Source organism: Propithecus coquereli, unplaced genomic scaffold, assembly GCF_000956105.1.
Source record: "Propithecus coquereli isolate 6110/MARCELLA unplaced genomic scaffold, Pcoq_1.0 Scaffold32, whole genome shotgun sequence".
NCBI classification, from domain to species: Eukaryota; Metazoa; Chordata; class Mammalia; order Primates; family Indriidae; genus Propithecus; species Propithecus coquereli.
In genome coordinates, this window is record NW_012148841.1 from 8764306 (window position 1) to 8788487 (window position 24182).

At 38.2% G+C, this 24182-nt stretch overlaps 1 protein-coding gene across 6 annotated transcripts in view; it reads right to left on the bottom strand.

Moving 5' to 3' along the window:
• The window catches only part of NRCAM (neuronal cell adhesion molecule), an 80531-nt gene extending 57385 nt beyond the window's left edge, over positions 1 to 23146 (bottom strand). For 2 of the 6 annotated variants that reach the window (XM_012650358.1, XM_012650357.1), the window contains exons 1-10: positions 22926 to 23146; positions 20758 to 20775; positions 17591 to 17696; positions 15350 to 15546; positions 14081 to 14203; positions 9515 to 9685; positions 8951 to 9007; positions 7408 to 7519; positions 4600 to 4784; positions 3012 to 3143 (exon numbers count right to left, since the gene is read on the bottom strand). In XM_012650358.1, coding sequence (XP_012505812.1) covers positions 3012 to 3143; positions 4600 to 4784; positions 7408 to 7519; positions 8951 to 9007; positions 9515 to 9685; positions 14081 to 14203; positions 15350 to 15546; positions 17591 to 17696; positions 20758 to 20775; positions 22926 to 23031 — 1207 coding nt within the window. In that variant the 5' untranslated portion in view covers positions 23032 to 23146. The remainder of the gene's footprint in view (positions 1 to 3011; positions 3144 to 4599; positions 4785 to 7407; positions 7520 to 8950; positions 9008 to 9514; positions 9686 to 14080; positions 14204 to 15349; positions 15547 to 17590; positions 17697 to 20757; positions 20776 to 22925) is intronic. The other 4 variants (XM_012650362.1, XM_012650359.1, XM_012650361.1 and 1 more) reach the window with 2 other exon arrangements.
• Between the last annotated feature and the right edge of the window lie 1036 nt (positions 23147 to 24182).

A 24182-nucleotide genomic window follows, 5' to 3' on the forward strand; every position in this document is an offset into this window, starting at 1 on the left:
CCAGTTGGTAGCTGGACACGGAATAAAATTGCTAAAGCACAGACATTTGAAGCTCTGGACACTATTTGCTGGCTACTGGGTAGGAGTAACTCTTCAACATGCAAACACAAATTATGCAAAGGAATAATGATTAATTCTGGGAATAATCAACTTCATTTGCTGTAAATAAACACTGAAGAAGGAAATTCAAGAGTACAGAATCACCATGTATAACTTAAAGCCCTAAAAGTAAGGTCTGCAATTGAGCTGGTAGCCTTCAGATAACAATTTCTTTTAACCAGACTCTCCTGACATGGCTGGCTAAAACTATAAATGTTTCTAACATTTAGATAATGAGAATAATCATAATAATACCACCTTACATGTACAGAGTACTATCAATCTTGAAAATGTTTTTACATCTATTTTTTTTTTTTTTATGAGACAGAGTCTCACTCTTTTGCCCAGGCTAGAGTGAGTGCCGTGGCGTCAGCCTAGCTCACAGCAACCTCAAACTCCTGGGCTCAAGTGATCCTCCTGTCTCAGCCTCCTGAGTAGCTGGGACTACAGGCATGCGCCACCATGCCCAGCTAATTTTTTCTATATATTTTTAGTTATCCAATTAATTTCTTTCTATTTTTTAGTAGAGACGGGGGTCTCGCTCTTGCTCAGGCTGGTTTCGAACTCCTGAGCTCAAACAATCCGCCCACCTCGGCCTCCCAGAGAGCTAGGATTACAGGCGTGAGCCACCGCGCCCGGCCAAGAATACTTTTGGGATGTAAAAAATGAACTGATTTGGAATCTGATTTGAGACATTTTGCCCTCTTTCTGCTCTGGATCTAGTCAGATGATTTAGGGTTACAGTAGAAGGGCCTAATTTGTCTCCCTGGAACTACCACCCCCTGCCCCCAAAGCAGGCCTTTTGCAATTGGTCTTCCCCACAAAAGTTTCATTTAAAAGGGGAGTATCTGTAAGTGTATTTTTAAAGCTCTTAATACAACTAGAGTTACAAGGTTCTGTCAGAACTGTGAGCAATGAATTTCTGTTGTTTATAAATGACCCAGTCTAAGGTATTTTGTTATAGCACCAGGAACAGACTAAGACATCCGGTGTAGAAGGATGACAAGCTAAGCAAGTTGGGAGCAAAGATCAGTGTCATTATCTATACTCCTCTTGCTGTGTCACGGTCTCAGGATCGCATCCCGGCTGCTGAGCTCAAGGGTTTATCCTTTCAACATGCCCTGGCCCCCCGTTTTCCCTGCAGAGTGGCTAGATGGATGGTCGCTCCCACTTGCCAGCTTCGCTGAGTCTGGATCTCAGGTGCACTTTTAACCTCCCATAAATCGGGACAGAACCTCTGAGCTGCAAGCACGCTGTGAGAGTGCTGAGCATGCACCATCATTTATTGCCATTCTGCATGCATTTCTAGGAAAATCATATATTGTACCATCAAACTTCTTCTTTAGTTCTGGCTTTCTTCCACTTTTTCTCTTAGTTTTCACTCTCATTCTCCTGAGAGTGGCAACAGCTTCCTGTTACACAACCACAAAGTACTCTCTGCAATTTCTCCTGATCCCAATCATGGTTAAGATTGGGAGGGAAAATACCCAAACCCCATTTGCTGGCCTCTTTAGATCTGTTTTTTCCCAGGAACATCTTCCTGTTACGGTAAACACAGGCTGCTGTTTCAAAGCATCTGATAACTCCTGTGCTATGTAACACAAGAAAACGCCCAATACATCCTCATGGAACACGGTGCAGTTACTCAGCGTAACTCTGCAGTTGTCAGACCTTGACGGTGAGAAACAGGGACCTGTGCCGTTCTAAATCTGCCAGCAGTTTCCAGATCCCTCTTAGCGGGGAGACTGTGCATTGATTTGGGAAAGTCAGCTTGGTAGACTTTTTAGTTATGTAAAAGTGGAACCAATATTTTATTCTGACTTGGAGGCAATCGAGAGCCAATCTGCTCTACATCACAAGCCTGAAGGTTGTCTGCATTGTGAGTAAAGAATATCTTTGCAGATAATCATGGTAATGACTGGGAGGGTGAACCTGGGGCCGGGTGTGATACAGAAACCGGATTTTCTCTGTCTCCGGGTCTACAAGGAGGTCTGAACTCCAAAAAGGGTAAACTGTTCAAAGATTCTGTCTGCAGCAGCTGGGAGTGGGTGGGGTGGAGGAAGTGGAGAGCTAGTGGGCTCTCTGTTCGTGGCCATAGCTTAGGAATCCAGAAGCAATGAGCTGCAATGTTCATTTTAAGTGTTCTTTTTTTTTCCTTTGCTATAATTCCTTTCCACTATCCCCAAGCCTTTAACCAAGTTTTGTAAAACTGGTCTTTGCTGTGATTTGGCAGATTGACAGAAGGGCCTGTGGCGATACTTTGGCGGACTGTTATGGGAAGCTTGGAGAAGCTGGCAGATGAGGAAGTGCAGGGAGTGGGGCAGTAGAGCAGGGATGCTGCTGAATAGGGGACAAGCACAGCTAGGCTACATAGTGTTGCTCAAGGATGATCTCAGCAGTAGAGGATGTGTTCTTTGGATAGTAAATGAGATCTGAAGACTGGAGAACTTGGGCTATACTTAGGACTGAAAATTTTTAAATTAAAACAGTTGTGTTTCTTATTCTTGCCATATCCACTGGCTCTATGCCTAGCGTCCCCATCCATCTCCTCTGACTCCTATGGTGTTTCCATGAATCATTTGATGTTTTAAAAAAAGAAGATAATCTTAAATTTTTGGTGAAGTACATTTCTGACCCTGTCATTCTTCCCATCATCCATGTAAAAAACAGAGGAAATATTGCCAAGTCACAACCAACACATACCATTATGTCAATAGTATAAACTACTCAAAGTCAAAATAAATATCTAACGGTAAGAAAATAAAACCCTGAAGGTAATTTGGTGCCTTTGTTTAGCATATTAATGGCTTCCTTCCCTAACTTGAATTATTTTTTATCACCATTTGTTCACTGTTGAGATGCACATATGCTCTGAAAATACACTGCAGCTAGAGCCAATCAAGGCAACTTACTTTCTACTGGGACTCCATTCGTTAACCAGCTAATTCTGGGTTTGGGCTTGCCATTAGCTCTGCAGATTAGGGTCCCATCCTCTCCTGGTGACAGCACAAGATTTTGAGGTGCCATGATCCAGTATGGAGCAGCTTTATTGGAGGAAGAGAGAAAAAAAAAAAAAGACCAAAAATCTGAATCAAATGAGTATTTTAGCAAAAGAACAGATTAAACTAGTTTAATAATAAGTACTTTGCAAATAATTTGTTAGCCTCATTTTTTTTAAGGAATATATTTATAAGTGATGCTTCAAAGAACATAAAAGAATGTTTAAAGAAACTCACTGACATATATGTACCATTTCTAGACCTGTTTGATATAAATGTCATTGTATCGTTTTACATTAAGATTAATCAGACATCAAAGAGGTAACAGATTTATCTAAGACTGTAGAGCAATTTACAGGTAAAGATAGAGCTAAGAAACATGAACTTAAATTCTGAGCCCTATAGAATGTATGTAATTATATAATTAGGAAGCAATTTTTAAACACTTCATTTTTGAAGAATTGCAAAGGTAATGGAGAGTGTTCTCATACATTCTTCATTCAGCTTCCTCTAATGTTAACATCGTACATGGCCATGGTATAGTTATCAAAACAAAAAATTAACATTGGTACCATTAACTATATGATATACTTTGTTAAGACTTCCCTCGTCTTTCCACTAATGCTTGTTTCTATCTCAGGATCCTGTCCCAGATACCATATTATATTTATTTGTCATGTCTCCTTAATCTCCTCCAATCTGACAGTTTCTTGGTCTTTCCTAGTCTTGCATGACCTTGACACTTTGAAGAGTACCGGTTGGTTATTTTGTAGAATGCCTTTCAACTTGGGTTTGTCTGATATTTTCTCGCAATTAGCCTGAGATTTGGGGTTTTTGAGAATCCCATAGAGGTGATGGACCATATCAGGGAAAATATGAATGCAAAGTGATTTATTATCGGTGAATGTCAACATTCATCACTTGGATTATCAACACTTAGGAGGTGTCCACCAGGTCTCCCTACTGCAAAGTTACTGTTTTCCTGGATTCCATACTCTGTCCATTAGCCGTGAGTCACTATGTCCAGCTGACACGCAAGAAGAGGAGGAGTAAATTCCATCTCCTTGGGGAAGGAGTATTGAAGAATTTGTGGACATATGTTAAAATTGCCCCAGTAATTAATTTTTTGGGGGAGAGAAGCAGTTTGAAGCTATGTATATATTCTGTTTCCCTTAAAGTTTCACCCACTAATTTTAACATTCATTGGTGGATCTACCTGCAGCAGTTATTACTGTGGGATTCTAACGGTGATTTTCTATTTTTCTCATTCCTTCCACATCTATTAATTGGAATTCTTCTGTGAGGAAGATTTTAAGAAGTAAATTTTTAAACCTGATTTAGATGAACTATAAATAGCAATGACAGGAGATTCAAGGTACCATGAATGTTTATATAAATTTACATTTAACATTATTGAAGAACATAATGAAAGGCATATTTAATTGAAAGTTTCAGGATCTCTCATGAAGGCAAGAGGAATGCATTTTAAACAATGATATACCTTTAACTGTGACAGAAATGGTATGATGGATGGCTCCCAATGCATTTTTTGCTATACATTGGTAATTTCCAGAGTCTGCTTCTGAAACATGAATGATCTGCAAAGTTTTCTTGAAGTTCTTATAAAATGTCCGGTTGATGGGTAGTATTCCATCTTCTTTTATCCAGTAAATAATTGGGGTAGGCCTGATAGAATAAATAAATAGTGATGTTACAAAAAAAGATGTCTACCTGGGACTGCCTTTGAGGGTGAATTTTCATGTGGGTTTATAAGAAATCTTTATACAAAGATCAAAAGAAATATACAGATATTTTAATTAGCATCAAATTTCTACAAATAATGCTCAAAGTTTTACATTTTCACATGATCAGAACTATATTAATTTATGGCACACCATAAACTTTGACTTTAATGATGTAGTGTGAATGCTAGCATGAGTTGCTTTACTGAAGGGGCCTAATTATTTTCTCTAGAGTTCTGACCAATGAAGATCTTTTGGAAATTTTTACGTGAAGGTACTATGCCAATCAAAAGACATGCCATTACATTAATGATACTGAATTACAATTTTTCATCAGTTAGAATTTAAAACATATAAAGAACTCATAAACATATCTCTGCCCATGAACTTTTATATACATTTCCATTTAAAATGGAAGAACTTTTGTATTTACAACAGACTATTTGATGATGTGAATTAAGTGATTAGGGGAATAGCATTCTTTTTTTAGTTTCATTATTAGTAGTATTTAAAAATATTATTATACCAATTGATAAGAATAGATCAAACTCATGTGTTACTCAAACCATTTCTGGCCCAACTATGTTTCTTATTAAGTCATAAAATATGGAGACAGATGATAAGCCAAAATACAGGCTTGGAGTTAGAGGATCTTCTTCAAAACTCTAGCTCTCTCTCTAAATTTCTGTCTGATCTTGGATCTCTGACCTCTTTGGGCCTTAGTTTCCTTAGTTGCCTTAATGGGGTAATAATGCTTGACTTGATCTAACGACTTCAGAAGGTTTTCATGAGGGTAAAATAACAATCTATTCAACATGAACATTTCCTAAGCACTGAGCTATGTGTTGGGAAGATATTGATGAAAAAAGTATGGTGTAGGCCCTCAGGAAGATCACAGTATTTGTCAATAGAAATGCAAGTGGGATTCATTGATATTGTAAATTGGTTTTGGTTTGTTTGGTTGAATAAAAATAACTGAGCATATATATCTGATGAAATAGATTCTAAAATTAAAACAGGCTACAAATATAAAAGAAGTGGAAGATGTGGAATCATTTTGAAAAACTGAAATACTATACACCTGTGGAATCTAATAACATAGTTTGATGTTTCCTTATAGTTAGACTAATCTGCATCTCATATGATCTGGAGGTGAGAAGGGAATGGAGCTAGAAGCACAATATCATAGTTTATACCTCACAAAACAGTGCATGGTTTTGGGGGCCTCCTATTCTACTGCACAGTTGTTAAGAATTAGAAATATTTTGAGTCTATGGGTCTAACGGTTGTTGGTTTGTGAATGATAGAGTCCCAATCTTGGTTTTACAACATTCCAAAGTTTTTAAAATTCCTTTTGGAGTTTTGTGAAATTTCTAAATACCAACCATATTTTAGTTTTTTACATAATGTATCATTTGTGGGAGGAGAAGTCACTAAATTGTGAGAATGGGTACTTCTGCTCCTAAAAGGTAAGACGTTGGCAGATTAAACCACTTTCTTATACAGTGATGATGAAAATTGGAAGTTTTTTTAAATTTTAATTCTGGTGGAAAAGATAGATTTTTAACATATCTTTAAAAGGGGGGTTTGCTAGTTTTCAGTTTCTCTAAGAACTGAGTAATGCCTAGTGTGATTTCCTGCCTTGGCCAGCAGAGGCCTCCCTGTGCCTCCTGAAGGAAAGTTATTCCTGGATTCAGGAAGGAATGTGAGACCAGTAGTTATCAGGTCAAGGGTAGCTGGGATCACAACACGTGAAGGCAGCATGTTTCTGAGATTCTATTCCAGGTTTTCAGCAGATGTGCCCATACCAACGGTACTTGCTCTGTGCCGGGCACAAGATGGGGACTACATAGAAACTTGCCTGTAGTGTGGACCCAACATAACAGTTGCTCTTGAATCTTGGGGAGCCCTCCCTGCAACTCCTGTCAAAATCACATCAGTTCTGGGGTGGTTTGAGTTTTGAGGTGTGCACAGATGAGACAGTTCAAAGAATCTGGGCTTGGCCTTGTGCCTGCCAATAGGAAGTGGTGGAAGGGACATTGTGCTAAGAGGCCTAGTATGCGACAAGACTGCTGGAGGGATGTGAGAAACTCATGGCCAACAGCTTAGATGCCCCAGCGAACATCCAGCAGCCCCTGAGAGTCCTGAACTGCCCGCTGAGCCCCCTAGCAGATGTACAAGCATGCTTGATTGAGATTAGCCGAACCTAGCTGGTCACAGCACTACTTCCCTGCAGATCTCAGGACAAGGGATCAATAATAAATAGCAATTATTTTTAAGCCGCTAATTTTTGAGGTGGTTTGTTACCAAATAGTAAAATGATACATCCTAATTATAGTCACAGAAATCAGAAGGTGATATTTCAATATGAACACTATTCCATGAACAAAATAGTTCAACAGTAATATAAGATTCGCATAGTCTACTTTGGAAATAATTACTAAATTTTTCTTGATGCTTGATGGAATTAGTATAAGACAATTACTCTTCCTATGATACTAATGCCTCTTACGAACCTGCTATACTTTTATAAGAAATGTACATCAGGACAGAAAGTGTTAACTCACAGTCCTTCTGCAATGCACTCTAGCGAAAGCACATTTCCTCTTAATTCCTCTTTCTTACTTGCATTGCCTTCCGGAGTTAAAAATGTTGGTGGTCTCTCTCTACTTGATTTAGCTGCAAATAAGAAAATCAGTATGCATTAAAACTATGAATATGTATTTCTGGAAACACAGTCCACTGTCAAAAAAGCTGCCTGAAATTCTAATCCCTTTTCAAAACTATTTAACATTAATTATGAAATTTGTTAAGCTACACATACACACTCTCCTAGCCATCACTCACTCAGTTACCCAGGAATAGAAACAATTTTGGTTGCATAAGCACTAATAATAAGGACTGTTTTTCCTTTTGTGTATTTCCTTAATTTGGGTTACGTTTTTATAAATTTTTTGTGGGATATCGTTATCTTCCAAATGTTGACATAGAGAGGAAAACCATGTTATCAACTACATTTTCCTTAATGTTAGTGTTCAGGTCAAAGCAAAAATTAACTGTCTTCTGAAAGATGTGAGGATTTTCAGAAAGATATGGTTATGGAGGGGGTATTTTGATTTATGCTGGGGACATTATAGCCAAATCCACTGATTAATCATATTAAGATCCCCAAACTACAAGGTTTATGGAAAACAAAACAAAACTAGAGAGTTTCTGACAGAGGTCTTGCAAATTGTATACCACAAATTAAGAATAATGGTGGGATTAAATAAATTGAAATTGGTTTCCTCAATGAAAAAATAAAGAGGGCCCCAGTCAGAGATTTTAAAGATATTCATACAGGCCACCTTCCTATTTATGGAGACTTTTCCACAATGTATCCTTATTTTCTGAAGGCTTTTCAGAAAAACTTAAAGTGGAAATTACACTATCTTAAGGTTTAAAGAAATGAGTTCTGGACCCCTTATCCAGAACCCATTATTTTCACTGATAGACTCCATACTTCAGAACTGTATTTCCCTTAAGGAAATCAAATTCATTTCTGTTTAAAGGAACGAAGTTAAACGCTCTATTTTTAAAAAGATTACTTCCATTAAAGACAGTGACTTGATTTTAAACAAAACTAAGAGAAGCGCTATCACTAATTATATTGATAATATCATGTAAAAACAGAGGAAATGTGATGATTTACTATGAAATTCACTTAACGTTAGTTGCTAAAGGCTCTGATGAGTTAGTATTCTAGCAGGTTAAGAGGTTCTGCCAACTCTAACTTAGTTCACAAGAAAAGTTTATGAACAGGACAAAAAATAGAAAATAGAATTTTGAACATACATGAAAGATTTTTTTCCAAACCATGTGAAATGGTTCTTTACATGAACACAGTTATGACAAGTTTCATTGTCATACATACATCATGGAAAATGTTCTAGTGACATGCTTGAAAGTTTATAGCTAAAGTTCATAAGAGACACACATTTATACTAGTGGTATTAAACATGTAACTAGAAATTTCATAAAGAAATAAGGTTAAATAGCCATGGAGGTGAAGTTAGTGGACTAAATTCTACAATGAAGGAGAGAGTATCAGTCACAATCACCATAACTCACCACTATAAAACTCAGTGTCACTCAAATTAGCAGCTATAGTGTCATTCAATTCATCCACTGAAATAAACAGAATATTATGAAGAGGGCACAAAAGTAGTGGAGGAGGGTCAAAAAGTATTGGGTAACAAAAGCAATGTATACAGCTATGCTGTTCAAGTGTTGTCCCTACCAAGTAAAAACACTGCTTTACATTGTACATGACTAACTCATTAATTCATTCAGCCACCCCCAACCAGTAATATGTGAGCATATAAATTAAGCTGCAAGACTGCCAGTAAAAGGCATTGTGGAGCATAAAGCATACATAAATGCTCAGAACACCAAGTGATTCAGAAGGTTCTCATGGAACCAATAATGGCAATAATAGCAAAAAACATAAAGTACAGTACTTAGGCTATGCACGCTCTTTATAATGCATACACCAACACTTTAGTGATCATTCATAACTAGTTTCCTGATCAATGAACCTGTTTACTTCAAAGTCAGTAGTATTTAATAATTAATATATTTTGTACATATTTGCAAATGTCATTGAAAGAGAGATTCAGGAAGCTGAACTCTTACCTGAAATCACTTTTACAGAAATTGGTTGCTTCTGCTGTATGGTTTGAGTATGATTAAATCTGGCATAACAGATATAGTCTTCCCGGGTGTCCTCTGGGAGGACATTGGAAAAATAAAGGTCCCCATTCAGACCTTGAGAAACCCTCTCACTCTGTGGAAGTCTTTGAAAGGCTAGAGAAAGGCAGAGAGATACACAGATCATTCCATTATAAAGTGGCCCCTCTCCAAATTAACAAGATAAATGTGTCTACTAATGGTTTTGTGAACTTCATTTGAATATAATTTTTTCTCTATAAAGCTCTTTGGGTAAAAGCAAATAACTGTAAAAAATATACATGACACACTAAACCCGTAACTATACCTACCTGACCCGAATTTCTGTGGGGTGGGAGCAGAGATGAGATTAGAGTCACACAGTGAAATGTTTTATTAAGCAAGTGTAAACAAAAAAATGTTTTACAAAAAGCTTGTGTGCCTTTTTCTAATATCAACATTAGTCCCTAACTGTTAAGCACATATATACACATATTTTAGAAAATGCATTAAGGAAGACTGTAAGGATGTTAATGTGGGTTGCACCTACACACAACCAACGGTCAGAAACCAAATACTTAGGTGAGTACCTAACAGTGAGCTAGGCCTGTGCCAGGCCCAGGCATACCAGAGTCTCAGCTCCACCTGAGCTCATGACCCAACTGAAAAACTGGACAGCAAACAGGCCATTAACAATAGGGTGCAATGATGACACTATTTAATGCTGCAACCTTCCCCAAAGAAGCCCCCCAGACCCAGTCTCCCTCACCTCCTCCACCTTTTCTTTTCTGAATTACTCATCACCTCTAACATATGACATATTTTACTCATCATACGTATGATGTACTAACCTGTCTCCCCACACTAGAATTTAAGTTCCAGGAGGGTGGATGCTTTCACCTGCTTTATCCACTGTTGTAGCACTGGAACTGCGCCTGGCCCTTTATAGGGGCTCCTTTAAATCCTCATTGGAGGACTAAATGAATAACCACCAGGACTCCGACTTTCCAGTTTTAAGCATGATCATTTATATCCCCTCGGGTTCAGTTAAGGAACTATCCAGCCTTAGGCATGGAAGAAAGATTTTCTTTTTCTTTTTCTTTTATTGACACATAATAAATTGTACAAATTTATGGGGTACGATGTGATGTTTTGATACATGTATACATTGTGTAATGATCAAATTATGGTAATTAGCATATCCATCACCTCAGACATTTATCATTTCTTTGTTGTGAGAACATTCAAAATCTTCTCTTCCAGCTATTCGATATACACGGTGCATTATTGTTAGCAACAGCCATGCTACTGTGCAATGGAGTACCAGAACTTATTTGGAGGGAAGAAAGTGGACAAAGGATGCCGGGAGGTGGAACCACTGATCTGTATGTGAATTACATTTGGCCAGCGGAAATGTATCCTAGAGCTCCTGATTCAGTTCACAGAGCCTTAACCATGAGAATTTCTTCAGCTCCCGCGTGAAAGAGCTGGGAAAATTGTATATCCTCATGGCCTAAGGCAGGTGTCATGTCTCTTGGCAGGATTTCTCCATTTTGAGTCAAGCGGGTGTGCTTCTCCTGTGGCAGGTGCTTGGTCTAACATTTCACAAAATGCAAAATTATGGTTAAAAGCCTGGAGCTCCCTCAGGTAGGAAAAGGCAGAGAAACGTGGAGCCAGAGCTTGAAAGAAAACTGGTTAATCATGTTAACCAAATTATTGGTCAAGATGGGAGTTGGTTGGCAGTTGCAAATTCATGGTTTTAAGTCATCAGTCCCCAGGGAAAGGACTATATTAAAAATACCTCAGAAAAATAATGTATATTTATCTAATGAATACAAAGAGTTGAAGACAGACATACATTTGCTGTTTTCTGTTTCTCCTGCTGTATTTTATCGATGACAAATGTTGGTAGAACAAATGTAAGACAATGGAACTACACGAGGGTAGTGGCATTTTGCCATTTGAGTTCCTTTGCATTACATTTGAAAAATAATGTATGCATATACAAATAACTTCATAATGTCATCTTACAAGAAGAATGTTATATGGATCGAAATCTTCCTCATATTCCAGATGCAAGTCCATTTGAAAGGTTAGATGCTTTACCAACAGCCTAAAATGTGCATAAATGACATAGCCAGCTGTGCAATGTGGGAAAAATATTAGTTACGTATTCAGATGATTCTGAGACTTTCCACATGATATGTCTCCTTATTAAGCAACAAAAGTCATCATTTCTGAATAAAAACCAAGGACCAAATACTGGGCCTTATTTTGGCAGTGACATTTGTTATTCTTGAAGCCATAAAATCACTCATTTACACTTGGCTTATTCTTATTCTTGCAAAATCTGTAAAAGCTGTTAAATAATAATAGGAAAAATACATTTGTGCATTTATTTTTCTACATATATGTTTTTCATTTCTTTGTGATGTATCTTCATATCTTATAGGAAATAGAATATATTTCCTATAAATATTTTTAATTCATTCCCACCACTCCACCTAAAAGACTCTTACCAATGTTACCAGTGACCTTTGTGTTGCCAAATTCAATAGTCATTTCTCAGTCCTCATGTTATCTGATCTATCAGCAGCATTTGAAGCAGCTGATCATGCTATATCTTTTTTTTTTTTTCCAGACAGGGTCTTGCTCTGTTGCCTGGGGTAGAGTGCAGTGGCATCATCATAGCTCACTGCAACGTCAAACTCCTGGGCTCAGGTGATCCTCTGGCCTCAGCCTCCCAAGCAGCTGGGACTGCAGGGGAGCACCACCACACCCAGCTATTAATAATTTTTTTCTATTTTTTGTAGAGATAGGGTCTCGCTCTTACTCAGACTGATCTTGAACTCTTGACCTCAAGCAATCCTCCCGCCTCGGCCTCCCAAAGTGCTAGGGTTACAGGCGTGAGCCACTGCACCCGGCCCAGGCTGTCTTTTTGATGCACATTCTTCACTTGTCGTGGGACACCACTCTCTCTCTCTGTTCTCTTCTTACCTCAGTGACTGCTCCTTCTCATCTGATTTGCTGGTTTCTCCCTAAGTCCTGGGCCTCTGGAGAGCTCCTGGTCTCAGTCTCCCAGGCTCTGTACCCATCACCTGCACCTACTCCCTAAATTCTCTCATCCAGCCCAGCACTCCAGGAAGCACCTGTGCACTAAGGAGTCATACATTGCTGATTATAGTCCTGGATCTTCCTTCCGACTCATGTATCTCTGACCCTTGCTGGGCAACTTGACATGAAATGTCTTAACAGGCTGCTCACATCCCAAACTCTGGTTTCTTAGTCTCCAAGCTGAGCTGTGTGATACCTTTAAGGTAACATGCTGACCTATTAGCTCAGGAAATTCTGGAGGGCAGAAGAAGCATAGCAATAACTAACTCCCTCAAGGATAGGGACGGGGGTAGACAAATTAGAAATTGCCTAATGGATGGCTTCATTTCTCTTTGCCTCAATTTCCTCATCTGGAAAGTGGAAAGAATAATTGTACATGCTTCATAGAGTTGTTGTAAAAATTAATGGGATAACCATGTAAAGTTCTTATAAAGGGATTGGCACTTAGTAAAAACCTGATAAATATTTGCTATTTTGGGGGATAAAAAAATGGAAATATAAGATATCCAAAACAGCTTGATTTCTTCCCTGCTGTGTAATCCTGGAAATGGCAATTTCACTTCATCAGTTGTTCAGGCTCCAAACTTTCTAATTATCCTCGATTCCTCTCTTTCATGCTCCTACCCCTCCCACAACAAATCCCTGAGGCTCTACCTCCAAAATGTATCCAGAATCCAACCATTTCCTACCCACTCTACCCACCCAAGTCCAAGTCAACATCAACTCTTGCCTAGATTACAGCAGTGGCCCCAACAGGTCTCCCTACTCTGTCTTTTGTACTCTACGTTCTCTACACATTAAATGAAGTGGTACTATTACTATTTATTTTATTGTAGATAAAGTAACTCCTTCAGTGTTTCCCTACTTCATTTGGAGCTAAAGCCAAAGCTCTTTCCACTGAGTCCCTGTGACCTTTCTGACTTTGTCCATCACCCTCCTCCTTGGCTCCGTCAGTCTGGTCACCTTGGCCTCCTTGCTTTTTAAAACATCAGCGATGTTCCCTTCTTAGGGGCTTGCACCAGTGTTCCCTTTCTACCTAGATATTTAGGGGCCTGGTTTGCTCTCTCCCCTTAGGTCTCGGCCCAAAACTCTGCCTGGTTTTTCTTCATAGCACTTATTGCCAATTTTCTAAATGCATTTATCTGCCTTCTTCCTTACCTCCCTCTACTCCCACTGTGTAGGATGTAAACTCAGTGAGAGCAGGATATTTGTTTTATTTAGAGCACTATCTGGCACATAGTAAGTGCTCGATAAAACTGAGTGAATGAATGATATGACATGTTATTTATTTCAATGAGCAGCTATTTTCCTGAGCATCTCTAAAACATAAACATTTTATGAACCACAAGAGGTAATAATTTATGATGACGGTAAACAATCATACGATTCTTAGAGAAAGTTCATATTGTCAAAACTTACAATTATCCATCCAAAATATTATAGGTGGTGGTAATCCAACTGGGGGTCTACAGGGAAGTACTAAAGATTGACCATTTCGAAGTGTTATTGGTTCAAGTTTTTCTTTGGTCCACAATGGTGACCCTATTAAGTGAAAATAAATAAATAAATAAATAAACTTCTAAGTTATTTCTGCATTGAACAATAAACAAAGACAGCACTACAAAAGAAGGCAAACTGAACTCTTGGGAAAATAGTAACTTGGACTTTATGTATATTAAATTAATGAGAAAATAATTTTTAAATGCAGTACTAAAAGTAAAAAAAAGTAATTAACATAGTAAGAACTGACAATTCTCATTCACTGCCATTGATAGTATAAATTCTGAGTCAGTGACTCCATGGCTAAGAATTTATACTACATGCATCATCAGGAAGACACATAATTTCGATGTAAGAGCGTTCTTCACAAAAGGAATGGAAAGCACTTAAATGTCAAAGGATTTGTTCAATAAATAATTGTATATTTACACCTTTGAATACCATATATTATATAAGTAGACTTGTTTATAAGGTTGTTATGAGAATATATACATGATATATCAACAAAACAGAAAAGGTTGTAAAATAGTATTTAGGAATAAGCTGGTTTTAAACACATACACATACATCTGCCTAGAAAAAAATGGAAAAAATATTTGAGCAATAGTTATTTCCTTAAATGGAAGGATTCGTGAGCAAATTTTAAATTTCTTTTTGATTTATAATTAATTTTTCTATAATGAACTCATATTACACATGTAATAAATTTTTTTTTAAATGACAGAACTGCAAATGGTCACTGTAATTTAAATATATGCTCTTGAGGTTGTTGAGAGGATTTTGGTACTGATCACTGCAAAAAGAGCCACAGTGATATCAAGGTAGGGAAGACACTCATTTGAAACAAAAATGCTTGATTATCTACATGATACTGAATTTATTTCCATCTGGTCATAGGAATTTTGCTTATATAATATAAGATACATGAGAAATAAATAATTTGGTAAATTAACCCTGGTGTCTTATTCAGGACTTGTATAAAAGACACATTGGATTGGCAAAGCATTAGGCTGAGGAGCTTGTTAGTGTAAAGTGGAAAGAAGCAATAATTTTCATGCAAAACAAAGTCAGAATATTGGAAGCGATGTCATTGATTTTTCTTGTATAGGATTTGGATGATGTGACAGAAGCTGAGTCTTGGAGCGATACTTTAAAAAGGGTCATATTTGACTGACAAGTCCCACTTACTGGATGGGCGGACGACAATGTTATTAGAAATTGCAGCTCCGCGTTCGTTTCTCGCTGTGCACTGATAGACTCCTTCGTACGTCTCAGCTTTCCCCTCGCTCATGATGTTGATTATGAGCGTCCCTGAGCCAGGCTTCATGGTGACGAGAGGGTCTTTATCTATGTCAAAATGCGTCCCATTACGGGTCCAGGAAAAGCTGCCCAACACATGAAAGATTAAGTGTGTTAATGGTCCAGAAAAATAGGATTACTTATTCTTTAATGAATTCCTAGCAGTTTTATGGGTTTCTAGAAATAATTACTAGATTTTCCTACTCAGTAAAAGAGCAATAAGCCCCCATATCTAATATGTTTCATAGACTCATGACTTAGAAAAAAGCATTGACAATACATTTTAAGGTACCTTTCTTCTGTAGAGCTAGCCCAAATCCAACTCAATAAAGAAATCATGCACACAAATTGCCTTTCATTTTTCTAAGAAAATATAGGAAGCAGGTCTCCCAGGCACACTCTCTTAGAGCTTTATTATCGTTTTTACTGTAAACTCCACTGTTCAGAGAGTTGATAACCTGCCTATAAAAATTTGCTCTGGGCTAAAATGTGACAAGAAAGCCCTCTACAATTACTATCTATATTTGTTGAAAATTGATCAGATCAGTTTCAAGGTACCAAAATGCAAAGTGTAGGTTGAAAGGAGGGTAAGAGGTACGAGTCATGGGTGTTTTAAATGTTGCTTATTAAAAATGGTAATTCTATATAAAACATAATTTGAGAATTTTTAATTCTAGAGGCGATTTTGTGAATTCCTGAGGAGATATGCCAAATTGTCAACTGAGATTCCTCTTGCTCAGTTTTATTTATATTAAAGATTGTCTTATATAAAAGTTACAATGCTCATGTAATTAAATACTTTATAATTAGTCATGAGACAATAATGGCCATGCTCAGACACAGGAATGAATCTCTAAACTTCACAGTGTTTTCTGGGCCCATGTGGATTTCCCTTCCTGCCGCTTATCTTTAGAGCAGTGCTTGTCAAAACTAGGGCAGGAGGTGGTGGATGCTACAGGCATCTGGTGGGCAGAGGCCAGGGACGCTGTTAAATATCCCACAATGCACAGGACAGCTTTCATCCCCGCAACAAAAAATTATCCCACCCCAAATACCAATCGTGCTGAGGAGGAGAAATCTTGCTTTATGGAGAGTTACAGGAGGTATTAAGTAAGTGTGAAGATGAAGAGAAACTCCATCAAAAGACATCACATCAGGCCTTGTATGAGAGAGGGTTTCCAATAACATGGCAGAATATATTGTTTTTAAGCAAACCTTTGCTTGAAGTTCTGATATACTGTGTAGGTATTTAGTACCAGTTAATTTTTTTCTCAGGTGCTAGTCTGTGATAGCTTAAAAAGGCCTATAATAGACAAACTTGGAAATAAAGTATCTAGAAACTTTCACTTCTTTATGACTTAAAAACCCACATTACATTTTAATAGTAATAATCAAACTCTCCAAAACGGCCATATATTACTACACAAGTTATAGATTATTCCCTGTGGGACCTTGGATAAGTTACCTAGCGTTACTGGGCAGCAGTTTCTCATCTATAAAATGTGTTGGTTGGACTGGATTATCTCTAATATCTCTATCAACTCTTAAAATGCTATGCAGTGTTCATGCCCAGATACATGTGGCATGAATCCTGAGTATTGAAACCCTGCCAAGTTTGGAAAACCATTTAGGATAATTTTATAGGCTACTATAGAGATAGAAGAAATCTTAAAAGTCATCAATTCAACTTCTTTCTTTTACACATGAGGAAACTAAAGCCCAGAGGAAAGGGGTTTGCCCATGTCATATGGCCATTACTGTCAGAACCAGGATCAGAAGGCTCGGTATGAGTAGGGAAATGTCAATAATCTAGGTTTTTAAGAAGAAGAAACTGGCTCTAATTAAGCAGAGAGACAAAACAATAAACCTATAGATGATACTTAAGGGATATGCAGAACCTAAGAATATCTCTGGAGGACCTTTAGTGTCTTTGAACGGCCAAAATGGCATGGGGAGTTGGTTAGATGAACCAAAGGGTAATCTAGCCAGCCAATTTGAGAAATATCCAGCTAAAAAAGAAAGTGCTCCACCTGGCTAACCTTATTCTACCGAAATTTCCAAACACTTTCTACATTCAGAGAGATCTCTCGACTTATTTTCAGTACTATACCAAAGCAAACAGCAACTCACCTTGGAGGAGGTTTCCCTTTGGCCTCACACTGGATTACGATATTCTCCCGAGGGTCAATAATGTAATCTTTTGGAGATTGTTGAGTGATGGTTGGAGGTTGTACCACTTAATTGTAGGAAGAAGAATAATGTAAAGAAATAAATCATTTAATATAATAATAGCAATCATTTTTTCCTGTATCAAAATCTCTTACCTAAAACTAAATATGCTCCACGTATTTTTAGTAATTTCTGTTGTAGCAGCACATACCTCAGTAGATTTTCAATAAAAAGTCTCCTAAAACTGTGAAGTCAAGGCATAACTTCCTTTTGGTAACTTTATATGCACTCACAAAGTCCATTTTCCCACACTAAAAGTTTGGGAAAATCATTGCCAGTACAAGCCTAATATTAAGACAGTTTCTTTTCTGATGTAACAATGAGAAATTCTTCTGATTTCTTTGGTTCAAATGACGTTTTTCAATGAAATTTAAGTTACGAGGTAAATTTGCATCTTTCTGAGGAAACAGTAACTGACTTACAGTTCATTAGTGTCCTATTATAAATTAATATATGTTGGCAACAAACATATTTGAGAAATTAATATTAAAAAGATTGTTAAATTGGAGACTTGACATGTCTTACTAAAGCTAGGATGTAGGTGAATTAGGAACAAAGATAAAATGGTCTTATTTGGAAGACAAATGAAATTGAGGAAGTTCTCCGTTCTAGGAGACAGTGTTTCCATTTTGCTCTTCAAAGTGTTATCTGTTTATTATCAAATCAGAGAGAGAAACTGTTCTGACTCAGAACAATTTAATCTGAAGAAAGCCGGTTTCTAGACCTCTAATGTTCTTCAAGTGGCTCTAAGATCACTTTGTCCGTCTTGTGAGATCGTAATTACAGAGTGTTAGCACAGGAAGGGACTGGAGAATTAATCTATTCCAACCTCATTTTTTGCTGCTTAAGATGGCAAAATGGCTCGACTAGGAAGGTACAAAGCAGAGAAGAGAACTAAACTCTCTTGACTGGCTCCCGGTAGAAAGCCACGGCCTTACACAACTCCATGGAGAGCCGTTTACACAGGCCGGTGGTCCTCAGCCAGGGACAATTTGTCCTCACCCTTCCAGGGACATTTGGCCATATCTGGAGACAATTACAGTCGTCATGACTGGGTCGAGGCGATACTGGCATCTAGTGGAGAGGGGCCAGGGATGTTGCTAAACACTTAACCATGTACAGGACACCCCCCCCGCCCCCACAACAAAGACTTATCTGGCCTCAAATGTCGGTAGAGCCGAGGCTAAGAAGCCTGGGGCAGACCACGACGTGATGGGCACCCCAGAGCTGTGCAGTGCAGTGGTCCTGCTGTGCTATGCTTTCCTCCGCAGCATGCAACTTTCCCCCGGGCCTCTCTTAGACTCTCACTTTCCTTCCCTTCCCTGCTGTATTTGACATTCTGGCTCATTTAAGTTGTTCATCTTCTGGATGTTCCCTTTCCCCTCTGCCAACACTGTGTTTCCTTTGCAAAACTTCTTCAACCTGCCAACTAAGCATTTCCCATAGCTCAGTAACTGTCTTCTGTCCTTGTCTCTCTCTCATGGTTATTTGTTGCAAGGGCTAAATGTGTCATCTCCACATCCAAAGGCTCAAAAATCTGCAAATATGGTTCTATTCTCTTGTCTTGCATCCAGTCTTACTGTTGTCCGCCAGACATCTCTTACTAAATATACAAATAACACCTAAAGTATAGATCAAAAGCTAACCTCATTACTGTCAACATTTATCATGCACATATTTATTCAGAGTTTGGGGCACTGTCAATTTCCCTTCCCTTTGGCAATATCCCATTCCCCTTCTAATTTTCCAGCCAAACCCAGCTACTCTTCCAGTCTCCATCGTACACAGGGAAACCTCATTCTTCTAGCCCTGTCAGTATCCAGTGCTAGGTAGCAGTTTGGTCTAGTGGTTAAGAACTAGTCTGTTTGTTTCTTACTAGTTGTGAGACTTCAAGCAAATTTCTTAATTTCTGTAAGTCCTAGTTTCCTCAGAGGGAAATGAGGTTTAAAAGTAATATCTACTCCCAGCTGTTGGGAGGATTAAGAAAATGATTTGTATAAAATTCTTAGTACAAACCAATGCTATAATGGCTCAATGATGTCAGCCACTTTAAAATTATCATAATCATTTTTATTTGGACCAGACTCACCTTTGAATGATCCTTCAGGCTTTGGGACTATAGAGTTTGGGATAATAGAAGGAAGCCTGGAATTCCACACCCAGGGAATAGTGGACATAGACAGTTGGGGAGGGGATTCTTAGGAGCGACATAGTACAATTCCCTGTGCTTTTCTGGGAGAGCCAGAGGTGCACATTTGGTGGTTTCAAACGCAGAGCTTCTATTTACATGCTGAGCTGGCTTAGATGCTATTCCTAACTGCCAGGAGTTTACCGTCTGGATGTACCTCTGAAGAGTGCTTAGGTCACTTGACAATTAACAAATGCTTTGCAGTAATAAGGGGAAAAAGTGATTTTACATAATTTTCCTGGTTAATCCAACATCAAAGGAAATTTTGAAATGCCTGAAAACTGGCTATTTTTTAGCTAGATGATAGATGCCTGGAGCAAGCCACCCAGAAACCACGTTGAGTGGGAGCTGCTTGTCTTTCGCACATTTCAAGACAATATTCATATTCGCTGGGTTATTCTATTTATGACACCTAGAAACACCAATCTCTACAGTCCTGAAGGGTAAAGATGTAAAAGAGGGCATATAGCTGCTGACTTGGCTAAAGCTTCTTCATGTACCCATCTTCTAAAAGACACCAAAAGACATATCTTTGCTCCAGAGAGCATTTAATAGCATTTAGAACCAGATAATCATTCTCTCCAAATTTTGAGGATTTTCTCATTGAGTTACATCAGATGTGAATAAAGCTTGGAAGTTAGTAGAGCAGCACACTGGTAAAAGAAAGAATAATACCTGAGTCTTCAGAATTCATGCAGGTAATATATTACATTTGCTTCTTGGCATTTAAATGCAACACTTAGCTATAGTAAATGCACATGCTTAAAAAGACACTCATCACAAAACATGAAATTGTGCATTTAATTCACAGTATTAATTCAAAAAACAAAGACATGGTCAAATTTTCACACTGCCTAGTAATTTACAGAAAGACACTTACAGTCTTCAAGAAGTTTTGCTTTTTCCCCATCAATATCAGCAGGTGAGTGGGCAAAAAGGATTAAAGAAAATCAGATGTTAGTAATAAGAATGTTAGAACCCTGAAGATAAAAGGGGCATCTGTCTATTTGATTTGACCTAAAAAACCCGTATGGTGAAGATTGAGGTTGTGAAGTTGTAAGAGACAGAAACTCACATTAATAGTTTTGTTTACTCCTATAGCAGCTTTCCCATGTAAACACACGGAAGAACAAAAGCAACGCTGTAGGCAAAAAATGATCCTTCCAGGAATAGGAATGGCTAATTCCATTCCATACATGTTGCACTGGACAAGTAATTATGTTCAATTTGAAAAATAGCTGAAATCTACAATTAATTTGAGTTGTCACATGCTGTGTAGTGTCTGATCCCATTATCCCAGACATCACTATGCATATGGTAATAATACCTAACAATGGGACATTGCTATAATGACAATGCTCCATCCAAGCCAAGTCCAACACTGATTTTAGATTTTTATATTTCTCTGGTTAATCTCCAAGTCAGTAATTGAACTTTTTAGACTGTTAGCATATTTCTGCTTCAGAATTCCTCAGTCACCCAGGGTTGCTGGCGCCCACACCAAGGAGTAGCTCATGTACTAGAGAAAGGGTATAAGAAACAGGGGCAGGGAAGAAATTACATTAGCATGCAATTCAGATCATTCCACAGTGCTGCCTGTCATTACTACTTGCGAAGGTTAATGCAGGAGTGCCTGAGTTAGCCGTGACTTTCTTTTCATCATGGTTATGCCTCTTCTCCATTAGCAGCGATAATTGAGTTAGCCGTAGGTGACTGTTTCCCTCTGATTGTTAGATTGAGCAGTCAGATTAAGGGGGAATATATCTAACACGAGAGAGAACAAAAGCATTTCTCTCAAGTGCTTTTCTTCCTCTCCTGTGTATCTGTCAGGGCAAATGCTAACTTAGGCATTCCTACTCCAATGGGCTTGAGCAATTACATATATTTCTGAAAATTGAAATTAAGGTCATTGAATGCATATTTTTTAAAAATAAGAAAAATATTGCATTTTATTGTGTTTTTGACTATAGAAGCACAGCGAAGGAAGTCAACAAAGTGTGGGGCAAACCACATCTCTTCTTAATGTCTTCCCACTGGCAGTAGCAACCTCTATGGCAAAAAAAGAAAAAAATGACATCCCAACAATTGAACAGCCCTAGGAAAGCGCTATCTTCCTTGCACCTTGGAAAGCTTGCCAAACAGATGTTCTATTCAGGAAGCTAATGGATTTAAAGAGGTCGTGCAGATTAAGGATTAAAGGAGAATCAATTCTGAAGTATAGTAATTGTCCAGATATGAAATTCTGCTTTCCATTACAGGAAAAGGGACCAGTTGGAACCTAGAATTATATTTATTTTTCACAATCAAGCCACCCAGATCAGGGAGAGTGAAGCATATGTATATTTTACTATTAGGAAAAGAGTGGGTGAACATAGTAGCTGTTGTTTGTTCCATGTTAGTGTTTTTTGCATATTACTTGCTTTATTCTCAATATTTGCATCTTGGTTTTAATCACATTGTTTAAACAAAAGAAGACTATTTGCTAGGCTCTAGATAAGACATTCTTCCTAGTTCTAAACTCATATTTAAGACTGACAGTTAGAATGTGAAATGTGTGTTGTCTGAATCAAGAGAAATGAATTATGTGTGGTCTGGGGATTCCAAGAAGTGTAGGGCTGGCGGAGAGAGCATCCCCTCATCTCTGCGGAACACGTGATGGGGAGGTGTGGTGGGGCAGCGGGGAGGTCTCTATGATCCTTTTAAAGTGGTTCCTCTAGTTTCCTTGCAGGACTGCTTCTCTAAAGAGCCGCCTGTTGGGTGGACCCAGCAGCGGAACAACTCACTCCTCAGGCCATCCCTGCACACAAAGGCACCTGACGGGTAGGAGGAGAACGACAGGGAGGGAACAGTGTATCTGGCCGTTTCAATGGCCATTTCTGCGGTGTGAGTCTTTAAAAACACCAGGTGCTGAAGGTTAAAGCCAAATTATTTTTGATTAGCTTTTCAGTATCATACAGACACCTTCTTCATTCAAGCAGTTCAGAGTGATAGTAAATGCCAGGAGGCTTTGACTCCCAGGCCTAACAGCTTTAAAATGTTAATACTTACGATCAAGAGGTACTTCCAGTGCACTAATCATCTGGCACAGGAAGAGAATCAGGGGCACTCTGCCTGCAGATAAGCGCTTCTTTTTCGGCATTATTTTAAGCTGCATTAGCTTAACTCCAGCTGAGACCCACAAACGGAATTTCCTTTTCTTCTTTCACAAAAGATTTTGTGAAACGTTGTGTGCAGTGTTTAAATAATTTTCATGCAGGGAACTGAAAAAGGATAGAGTGAGAATAATAATTGTAAGGTATTAAAAAGAAGGAAATGAAGAGCAGAAGTCTGTAGCACAGGAAATCAGCCCTGTATTATCCATGAACTCTAAAAGAAAGCTAACTTTTAAATATTTAACTCTCTCGACTGGAATAATCATTTATTCATAAATCAGCTAAAATCAGTTCAGAAATACATGTAGCGATGTCGAGCTAGACCTATTTACTTTCCATCCTTATGGTTTTTCCATTTTAAATGGTGTTTGTATTGCAAGTGCTCAGAAGGTATCACGTCCTTCCTAGTAGATGAGGAAAACTTGGCTTTTAAGCCAGTTAGGAAGCAATCACTTTGTTATTTTAGAGGGGAGGCCTAATGGCTTCTCCATTCTAGAGATTATCCCTGGCAAAGTTCAGGGCATTGTTGCAAATTTGCTTCAAACCCGAAACACTGATTTACCAGCTGAACACCTACAGTTCACGTCTTCCCCGTCTCTCACCTAGATGACAGCAACAGACCTGGCTGGGCTCTGAGTTCAGGCCTTCCTCACTGTGCTCACCCTCCTTAATAGTGCAGATTAATTTTTTTTTCTAAACGGTCTTTTCTGGTTAAATATTGGTAGTAGCCATACTTGATCTATCCTATAAAGTCCAATATATCCTTAAACAGTATTTGAAGACCTCAGGAATCTGGCCTCAATTTATCCTATAAGCCTTACTTCCTCCTATTTCCATATAACTACTTTTTTTTTGTTTGATGATTTGTTTCTGTTTTTCTTTCTTATGTCAATCCTTCAGTATGCCTCAAATTTTCCCACCTTCTTGTGTTTGCTTATTCTATTCCCTTTGTCTAGAACACCTTGTCCACCATATATTCTTATCAAAGTCCAATTTATTTCTTATCAATCAGTGAAAAGGTCACCTCCAAGAAACATTAGCTGATCACCCCAACTAGAAGTCATTTCACTACCACCTCTGAATTCCTGAAATTCCTTGTTTTAAACATCACATACATTATATAGATAGATATTTTAATAAACAGACCATTTAT